The sequence below is a fragment of the Macrosteles quadrilineatus genome, unplaced genomic scaffold (assembly GCF_028750875.1).
Source record: "Macrosteles quadrilineatus isolate MER2022 unplaced genomic scaffold, UCM_ALF_1.0 Scaffold_8__2_contigs__length_117827958, whole genome shotgun sequence".
Lineage (NCBI taxonomy): Eukaryota > Metazoa > Arthropoda > Insecta > Hemiptera > Cicadellidae > Macrosteles > Macrosteles quadrilineatus.
Window position 1 is genome coordinate 64970435 of NW_026542601.1, and position 10946 is coordinate 64981380.

The following is a 10946-nucleotide window of genomic DNA, read 5'->3' on the forward strand; positions in this document are numbered from 1 at the left end:
TACCACACCATTTATATGCGTTGGTGTTCTATAAGCAAAATTCCCAATAGGGAATAAGCTATTACTGTAGGTGGCACACAAAAATCTAGATGCGGGACCAATTTAATTTTTCCTTTTGATGTACCCGAGACCAAAAACACTATTCGCTCAAATTATATATATATATTTTTTGTATATGGACATAAAAGCACTGAGTTTAATTTCACTTTTGGATGTTGCAGGAAAATCAATCTTTCATTTTTTGTTTTGTCTTACACCGAAAACCAGTATTCCATTGTGTCTAAATTGAATTTTGGATTTAAACATAAGCGCAATCTTGTAGCATTATTTTGTAGTCTTTAAAACCTGTGTCCTCTTAAATGTCAACTGTAATGTCAACTACAGTATGGTGTATTTTTTTAAAACAAACATTAATATAACCACTCATTTGCTAACTAAGCTAACTAACTCAATAGTATTGTATCTAGTAAACTTTTTTATCACAATAGTTTTCTTATGCATTATTCTTTATTCGCTAAATTCTACTTTCCAATTTTTCAGTTTTGCACTGTTGTTGTGCTGGTTAGGAAGTGGTGACCTTTAATAAAGTGTTGGATATAAACTGGTTTCTCTTCTTGAATTGTAATCATTGTCAGCCAATTATGAAAACTCGTGAACTGTGGAATGATAACGAACTTATAACAGTTAATTACTGAGTCATACTAAAACTTGCATACATTCCTATGAAGCTTGTTTTTTTTATATTTAATATGTTCCACTAAATTTTAAAATATTCAAGATTTTATTGTTTTCTAAACACACAAATACTATGTTACTATTTTTAACCTGTTGTCAATCAATCCTATATTTGTCCTGGATGACTAGTTTCAGGGTTAAAACCCTATTCTCAAATCCTTTACTCATCAATTTTCAAACATAATCTTCTTGCACTTGCCGTTGTCAAAATTACCTCACACACAAACACAGAAGAAGCATTTAGATTTACATAATATCAAACCCAGCATTCTGGTTTGGTCGTTGGCCGGCCTTGTGTGTTGAAAATTGATTTTTAATGGTGATTTTTATGGGGGTTTTATCCCCTTAAAATAATGGAAAAATCTAATTTTCTCTAAAATGGCCCGAATGATTTTGATAGTAGTTAGTATGGGTAGTCCTAGTCCTAGTTAGGCCTAGTCCTTCTGAACAAAATGGTACAATTCCCCTTAATGTAAAAATTACTGTTCAAAAGTCATTGAAACTTAAGTTATTTTCCCAATAGAATGGGATAAAAACTGGTAATGATTAAAATTTGTCTGTTATGGTCTTTATAATTCTAAAAAAAAAATAGTGCAACCCCCGCTCTATTGCTGTAAAAATTATCGCTCAAAAGCTAAATTGCGACTTTTGGTATTTTCCCTATAAAATATCATAGTTCCCATGACTTACCCATGATAAAAGTTGTTGACAAGCAAATGGGAAAAAGTATGTGCCAGATTGCTGATACGGTTTATTTATTTTAATATGTTTGGGGATGTTATCTAGGGGTGTGCGAAGCAGCAAAAAATTTTCGATTCGAAGCAACGATTCGATTCAAAAGATTTTCGATTCGATTCGATGCAACTCGATTCGAAGCAATACGGTATTTTTCTATTCATAATTGTCAATTGAGTGGATTAACAATAATTAAAATTTATCACATTTGTGTAATACAAATTTTTGTTGATGTGGTATTAGGCCTATTCATACTTACATATGAATTTTAGGTGAAAAAATATTTATTTTCAATCATATGTATTAGAATAACTGCTGGAAATACCAGTGAGCTGCTTTACTTGCCTATTTCATAATTTTTACTTGGAATTGGCTCAACTGCAAGAAAGAAGAAAATATTTTTTTTATCAAGACATTCATTCCCATTTTAATAACTGTTTAAATAACTAAATAGGTACCGGTAGCTAAATTACAACAAATTTGAATGGAACTTAATATAAAAAGACCATTAAGAAATAAATTTACATATCACAAGTTTAGGGCCTGTGGACCGGCTTCAGGACTGCAAGCAAGAAGAAAATAAAAATAATATGTTTCCACCATGCAACATGTATCATTCATTCCCTGCCTCCTAACCTCCTTAGTATAATAACCTCACACTTACATTATTTGTTACATCATCATAAATAAAGAATTATTATTGGCATCAGTAGGCCTACAGCTTTACATAGGCATTATTTTTATAGGGCCTAAAAATAAAATAGTAATAGGCTAGAAGCAACATGTCAAGTGGAGAACTCATTGAAGAAAAGATATTGTGTAAACTAATTTCCTATAAAACTCAAAAACAGTAAATAACATACAAACATTGTTTATGGTATAATTAATAAGGACTAAAAAATGCATATCATGTCATACAGTAGTATAGACCTACAGGTACTGCAAGAGATTAAAATCCTAAAACAACTGATTTTGATAGCTAATGAATGAAAAGAATTAAAAATCCATAAAATGAAGCTAAACAATATCACAACTAATTAGGTACCCGAAAAGTAACTCTTAAATAATATATAGAAGATTAAAATAATATTAAATCAAGAGACAAGAAAGTTAAATGCTATCTTCTAGTGCCCTTGGCAACACAGGTCAATGTTTTTAAACTACCCTCAATGTTTTTGGAACAGCAGGGCCTTTTTCTCTTAAGGAAGGGTAGTAGTATGTCAACAAAAACAATGAATCAGTCTCACCAGCCAGGCCCGGGCAACGATGTGTGAATTCAAGGTCATAGACCCTCCCCCTCCCCTCTTACACCACCCGGTTGCTACCCAGTTGCTTCAATTGCTGACAAAATGCAAGTGATGAAACAAGGAAGTAGAGACAAAGAAATATATTTCTTTATTCAAAAACACAAAACTGTTAGAGATTATTTTCAAAGAAATTAATTCAATGTAATTTGTGAGTTGTAAATATTGTATTGGATCTTAGAAATATATTTTTTTAACCCTATTTAACCAAGATACAGATCTGTTCACTATATCAGATATTTCTTTTGTTTATAATTTATTATGTAAAATACTAAAATATATTTTTAATTAGGTATTGAATGAACAATAAATGATTATACTAGTATGTCTGGATAAATAGTCTTTCTATTCTTTTGACTTTGTTTTCTTTGCACTGTTAGTGTTGCGTCACGGCTTTTGTCTTGTTACTCTTATCAGTAGACGACTAGACCTGGCTCTGGCTAGTGGCAGTGCGGCAATTGCTCTGTTGTGTCTTTATTAAAGGTCGTGAGCCAACTTAATTTTTAATTCTCATTTGAACATTTTAATTCCTCTGTAATAGATATAATAATATAAGAGGGTTTCTTTGGAAATAAATTATTCTTTTTTTTCTTTTGCCCCAACAAAAATTCGGGGACGGGGACCGACAGACACCTAACAAAAATACCAAATGTATCAGTCTATAACATTGATCTTACTAGTTAAGTATTAAGTAACAATTTTTCAGACTTATTTTTAAAATGATTTTGGAGTAACCTACCTTGTTTTGGCTAGGTTCACAGTAGTAAAATATTTCACACACTGCTTACATCAAGACAAAAAACAAAACCTCTAAAAAAAATATAAAACAATTAAAGCTATATTTAATGCAAAGAATGTATTAAATAAGAACGCCTTCGTAAAGGAAACGCAACAGCAACGCGCTCCTGTATTGCGGGTATTGCATTGACTTTCTGCAGGCGTTTTTTCGTATATGGATACTGACTCCCTCGTGAATCGAATCGTTTTTTGACCACCACTGAATCGAATCGCGATTCGATGCATCGAATCGAATCGAATCGAAATTTCGATGCATTTTCGATGCATCGCACACCCCTAATGTTATCAGACTTCAGCAAACCAAGTTCTAAACCACAGCTGATTGACAATATGTTTCCCAGGTTGGTGTTTCTAGCTGGAGCTATCCACTACCAAGTAGGGTTTGATGTGAAGGACCGCTACTACACCCCTCTACCTCTATACCACACAGCAGGCGGGACCATGGCTATTGGACAAGCCCTAGTCTACGGTAGCACCGTCGTCATACGCAATAAGTTTTCTGCTTCAAACTACTTCGCTGACATTGTCAAGTATAACTGCACGGTAGAGTATTCTGGTTTTCTACACAGTATATTAGTTTTAGCTTTAAAATGTGTATGTTAGTTACAGTAATGTAATGGATTTGGTTAATAGATATTATATTGTTTGCAGCTGCAAGAATGTTGATATTTTTGTAGTTTGAAATTTTTTATTGTTAGTTTTTTTTTTTTTTTGCTTGCTATTCCTCATTTATGCTGTTTTGGCATATTTTACTTGTTACCCTTTTTATTATTAGTAAATGTACTGAATGTAACGAATGTGTTCTGTAGGAAGGAATAGTCCTATTACTTATAGTACTTTACGGATGATTATCTAGATAGAAAAGTTCTTTAGTTTTTAAATATCACATATCTCCTGGGTTGATATAGTGTCCGTAAAGTATTATTTATATTTATGTAAAGTGAACTATTCTCTCACCAAGTCAAGAAACAAAAATAAAAAGCAGCCTTTCAATTCATCAGCTAAAAAGGCTTTTTTGTCCCCTAACACCGATGAACTGTGGATAATATATGGCTTTTGTGGAGCAAAATATTAAATACATTGACAGTTCTCATTTAAGAGATACTCAACCTCGTAGTTGGACATACTGACATATGCCTTATTGATTTGTTATTATTATTGCATGGAAGACTAGCTTTGGGTATTGGCGGGATTCGAACATAGGCCTTCTGGACTAAAGACCATCTCTATTCACTAAACCAGCTGTGCCCTACCGTAGTAATTGCTGTTTAGTGTTTACTAATTTCGGTCCTCGAGGTGCCGGGTACAAATCCCGCCAATCAACAATAGACCGTATCGAAATCTGATCTATTGTGACAAACAGTTGCGGACTAGAACCTAGCGTCCTAGGAATTGAAGGTGGGACATTGCGATACTAACATGATGACATTCTGCAGGTAGCCCAGTACATCGGGGAGATGTGTAGGTATCTTCTGTCGACTCCACCTAGACCAGAGGACAAGGACCACAAGCTGAGGATGATCTTTGGCAACGGATTGAGGCCTCAGATATGGAGAGAGTTTGTTGAAAGGTTCAACATCCCCAAAGTAGCGGAGTTTTACGGTGCTACGGAGGGAAATGCTAATATAGGTAAACAATTAGGAGTAAATCAGCATGATATCGTGTGAACTTTGCAATAGACAAAATATTTTTAGCAAGATCGTTCTGTAAGTCTGCAAATAGACTTAAGCACCGGCTCACCATAAAAATAAATTTAAAAATTGGTTCTTACTCAACAGAGCGTAATTTCATGCTTGAGTAGGGATTAAAAAAAATAGGCACATAAGTGAAAGCATTTCCTCTACCAGTTTTTTAATGCATCGTAAATTTGTGATGAAAGTACCTTTTTCTAAAGTCATTGGTAACAAAAACAAATATAATAATCCATTTGCTACAATGTTCAGAAGTAGACCTGCTTTCTCTTTCTCTTATCCCACATAGTAACTTAAAGTTTAACACATAACATTTATTTTTGGTTTAAAAAATATAATTGTTTTCAGCTAACATTGACAACACAGAAGGTGCAATTGGCTTTGTGTCAAGACTGGTGCCGTCCGTCTACCCGATATCCATAATAAAAGTAAACCAAGAAACTGGCGAACCTTTGAGAAACAAAGACGGCCTCTGTATGACCTGTCAGCCTGGTGAGTTATCTAATTACATTTAGTTTTTTAAGTGAATCTTTTTTGTCGTGATTTTAAAAATTGCTTTAAACCAAATTTACTTACACACACTAATATGGAGAAGTTTAAAGTTTCAAAATAAATAATTAATCTTACTAAAAATAGTTTTAATGAAAAAAGTAAAAATATGCTAATAGTTGAGAAACGGTAACAAATAATAGCCTAGATAAAAAACATGTTGTATAATTACTGCTAATCTTCTGTTACAGGTGAACCAGGAGTGTTTATTGGAAAGATCATCCCGAGCAACCCAGCCCGTGCTTTCTTGGGATATGTAAACGAGACTGAGTCAAAGAAGAAGATTGTTCATGATGTCTTCAACAAAGGAGACTCTGCTTTTATTTCAGGTGAGTTTGTGAATGCTATAGTGTGTAAGAAGTGGTTTAGTTAAGAGAGCAGTCCAAACACTCGTGCCTTTAAGTTATTGATTTAAATCACACCGCATTGGTGTTTAGGGCCTAGTACTGGCTTTTTCCATTGAATACAAACCTCATTAAAAGCGCAGTGCCTTTGTTAAAAATTCAGTCAGCGGAGGCCGCACGAAGCTCGTTTCGCCACCAAATTTCGAGTCTGACTATTCTCCATAGCATTTAGCTTCTTATAAGGTTTCAAGGTTTGTATTCATTGCTTGTTCGTTTTACTGTTGGTCTCAACAAACTTATACAACTCGTTGAGGTTAAGGATGTGACAAAAAGTACAGGGGATTAGGATTTCAGGATGTTTCTGTGAGGATAGCAGGCTTACCTGTAAAATAATACACTCTGGTGCAAGAAACAACAGTTTACACTATACTTTCCTTGGTTGAAAATGTTGTCAATGACAGTGAGTGAAATTTTCCAATTTTTGTATAGCCAAGTTTTGTATTTCTTGTGATAAGGTTTTAAAAGGTATGGCTTTGTACCAAAACCTCCCTAACTTTGTCTTCCTTCCAAAGGTAAAACCTATTTTTAGTCACTGAATCTCTTACATTTTTAACAATATTCAGACACTAAGTTTAAATAAATTATGTATAAATGAGCCTACAAGTTTAGAAACTTAAAACATTGTTCTAACTGTATTATTTGCTATGTTTGCAGGAGACCTTTTGGTTATGGATGAGTGGGGATACTTGTACTTCAAAGATAGAACAGGAGATACATTCAGGTAAATTACATCCATCAAACAACAGGAATAATGGGGACAAGTAGCTATAGCTTATACCCCAAAAGATTAACAACTACTCACATAAGCAAACTAACAAGTGAATGCTTTTTAAATTTTTCAGTTGGACGTTTATATTTTTGTGTGTGGAGTGTTGGTGTTGCTAGCCTAGTGTTTAATTCTCAGACTTTAGATAGACTAGTGTTATTGATAATGGGGACAAGTATCTGTAGCTTATACCCCTGAAAGATTTTAGTAGTTCTTTTTCATAGCTATGATGAACGTGGATAATTAACTACTGACATTGGCTAACTAACAAGAGAATGTTCCTTTTTATTTTGCAGTTAGTCGTCTATATCATGAGTGTTTTGGTGTGTTGCTAGTCTAGTGGTTAATTCTAAGACTTTGGTGGACTTTGGCTGGTTTAATTCCCGGTTTATCCAGAAAAATTAACTTTTAAGGGCTAACTTCCCTTAAACGTTTAGTGTTCTCTCAACAATAATGCTGCTGATGTTACAACTAATTTTTATCCAATAATCTTACTTCAGTATCTCACCAAGCTTCTTTCATTTAAGTCTTAAATACAAACACCAATATATTTGAATATATATAAAACTATTTCATCTATACAAAGTCAAATGGTAACATTGCATAACCATTTGGAATTATTACTGCTGTGCATGTAATTTTCCTAGTACTTTCTAAAGCTAAGATTATATAATAATTTATTTCTGTACGTGTAGATGGAAAGGTGAAAACGTTTCAACGTCGGAAGTGGAAGGCCTCGTCAGCAACATCTCGAACTACAAAGATTGCGTTGTTTATGGAATTGAGGTAAATAGGGATTTCTCTTCTTAATTTTAGTTTGTTGTTGACTGAACTCTTAAGTGTAAAACATTGAAAAAATTAAGTCTTAATTGAAATTCTCAATTAGAACGTGAATCAGGTAGAATAAAATTGTAGTTGTGGAAACTACATGGTCAAGGTTTACAGTAAATAAATTTTTACAAACATGATGTGGAAAAGTGGCATTATATTTTTACATTTTATGAATAGTAGTAGATTAAAGTTCTATTGAAATATATATCTAAAATAATTTTTACTTGTTTCAGATACCTCGTTGTGAAGGGCGAGCTGGAATGGCGGCCATATTGGATCCTAACTGTGACCTTGATTTGACCTCTCTTGCCGAAGGAGTAAAGAAAGCGCTGCCAGTCTACGCCAGGCCTGTCTTTGTAAGATTACTGCAGGAAGTGGAAATGACAGGTAATTAAAAAAATACTGTTATGTGTTTCAGTTGAAAAGGCACTCTCGAGAATATTTTAGGTTGTTTTTGCCTGAGGGAACTCTGGCAATGAGCTCAATAGTTCTCCGAGTCACCATGTACGCCCCCATTATTGCTTTTAGCTAGGTAAGATGTGCAGGAGAGGGTGATTTACAAAAATAAAGGTGTGAATACACAGGTCAAAGAATAGAAGATATTGACTGAAAAACTGCAACAAGTAAACTGTTGTTACCTTTAGGAAATGACATACTTGATGAAAATTAAATATTTTGATGAAATTACAATAATTTTCATAAGCAAAATGTATCGAAATTGATTGAAAATTTCCATGATATCAGGAGCGATTAGCTAACATCGGGTGCGATCTTAAACATCCCAAATAAATCTTGTCCAGAAAAAAACCAGGTATTAAACAAATTCCGCTCGAGGATCAGGAATTTCAATCTTTATAAATCTATAATTTTTGTGACTCCATCAACTCTAGTAAATAAGAATATTGACTTTGATTTATCGTCTAAAAATAATACATTATATTTCATTTCTTATAGGAACATATAAACTGAAAAAATTAGACCTGCAAAAGGAAGGCTTCAACCCAAGCACGATAGAAGACAAGATTTACTTCCTCAGCGCCAGTGGAAAGTACGAACTTTTGACGCCAGAACTATACAAAGACATCGAAGTTGGTGTGATAAGATTCTAAGTAATGTATTAAGATTTTCTAGTAGACTGATCAAGTCTTGTACCAATGTAGCCTAGTGTGATAAATATTTTAATATTTATTTACATCGAAATCAGGGTTGTGTCTTTTTTTGTTGCTAGAAATGTATTTGACTGTACAGGTATAATTGTGTATAATATAAGCTGTATTTTATCCAATTTTGACTTTTTTTATAAAAATTCATCTTATTGAGTGGTCATCTTGTTTTATTTCCACAGATATTGATTTGTGACTAATGAGTTTCTCTCAATATATTTGTTACTTTAGACTTTTCATTGAGTAGTGTTAATCCTTCTACAATGAATTCTTTGCTAGTCATACTCATAATACATGTTCTACTCAGTCTTTTACTTTAAGAAGACCGCTTAAAGCTATCCTAATTCTGTGCCAATAACCTTTAAATTATTGATATGCTGTTTATGCATTCCAATAATTACTATGACTTAAAAACATTTAATATTTTTCAAATACTTGATTGTATACTTGTTTTAAAGTCATGTTTGCATAAGTAAAAAAGATTCAGAATCCTTAGGATTGGGCCTAATGTCACATTATATTGCATTTAATAAAACATTCCGATATTTTTAATGCAGAGTAAATAAATAATGTTAATGTTATATCTTTAGATTATATTACCATATTATCTAGACAAAATCTATTGACTTTTTCTTTATTTGTGAAATAAGTCGAGGCATGAGTTATGAATATTTTTAATGATTTATAACAGTTGCAATATAATTTGTCCCTTGATAGATTCAAAATCCCTTACAGTATTTTTAAGAATGTGAACTATTAGTTTGTTGTCCATGACACGTTTTGTTTTTCTAAATCGAAAGAATTATTTATTTTTGCTCTTTGATTGTTGACAAGACCAAGACTATAAGTCTCTAACGCTGTACATTGTTGTCTACTTAATGTTTGAAACTAAAGCTGTTTAATGCATTAGATTAGTGTTTTGTTAATTAATGTAGGTGTGTAAAGTTGTTATACAATGATTGTGCTGTAAGCATTTATTTTTATAAAGCATTGTAAACTGTTTTCTATTTTGTAATAAGTATAAAGATGCAATAAAGTATATTTTATCTCAAAACCTTAATATTATTTCCAAAACTAAAAATATCTAGATTGGAAGCTTTTCCCCAACTCTCTGTCAAACAAATGCTTTATTTCAATGGTTTACTAATGGATTCCATAATAAAAACAAAGCAGAAAAACTAAATATTTGTTTAACTGAATTTATTAGGTTCCATAAATAAATCAATATAAATTTGATAGAATTTTAGCCTTACCATTGCATTTAAATACAAAAAAATTGTGTAAAATTAAAATTGGTATTCATGCGATGTTGAACGATGCAGTAGGACAACTAGTTTAAACCTACATCAGTAATCATCATGCCAGTACTAGATGTTTTATTTGCTTCTATGAAGGTAAATGTTACACACACATGGACATAAGATCATGAACATTTAAGTGATAAACATTTAAGTGATACGACAATAATACTGGTGATACTGAGTCACAACGTGATAAGACGGATGTTATGTCTGGAATAACAAATAACAACACACAAAAATAACTTGATAACATATAACAATAATTAAATAAACACCCTGATATTAAAAAAAACAACTAACATTTAAAAAACAAATACCCCGCCACAGCAAACCTGCAGATTAAGCGAATTTCAATTTGTCAGATTGGATTTAAGTAAAATATTTCCATTAACAAGTCATATTTATGCCCTGTTTGAATAACATTAGATTTAACAAGTACCGTACTTGGGTTTGCAGGAACGGAGGAGGGAAAAAGTGTTTTTTGATAAAATGTTTATGGTGTAAATGAAATAAATAAATTTGTGAAATTTAATAAAAATATATCCATAAACAAGCAAACTACACCATTTTTCTGTATCCCCATAAGAAAGCATGGGAATTTTAAATTAAAAGGTTATTATTTTCTGTAACCTTTAATATTTTACAAAAATGCTTCAATATAACAAAATT

General features: G+C 32.4%; 1 protein-coding gene across 1 annotated transcript in view; it reads left to right on the top strand.

Annotated features, from left to right (window-relative positions):
• Nucleotides 1-10030, top strand: part of LOC128999721 (long-chain fatty acid transport protein 4-like) — a 32102-nt gene extending 22072 nt beyond the window's left edge. The window contains exons 6-13 of the mRNA XM_054426370.1: nucleotides 3914-4115; nucleotides 5009-5201; nucleotides 5612-5755; nucleotides 6004-6141; nucleotides 6871-6937; nucleotides 7678-7768; nucleotides 8047-8200; nucleotides 8768-10030. Of these exons, the coding sequence (XP_054282345.1) occupies nucleotides 3914-4115; nucleotides 5009-5201; nucleotides 5612-5755; nucleotides 6004-6141; nucleotides 6871-6937; nucleotides 7678-7768; nucleotides 8047-8200; nucleotides 8768-8922 (1144 nt within the window). The 3' untranslated portion in view covers nucleotides 8923-10030. The remainder of the gene's footprint in view (nucleotides 1-3913; nucleotides 4116-5008; nucleotides 5202-5611; nucleotides 5756-6003; nucleotides 6142-6870; nucleotides 6938-7677; nucleotides 7769-8046; nucleotides 8201-8767) is intronic.
• The last annotated feature ends 916 nt before the right edge of the window (nucleotides 10031-10946 follow it).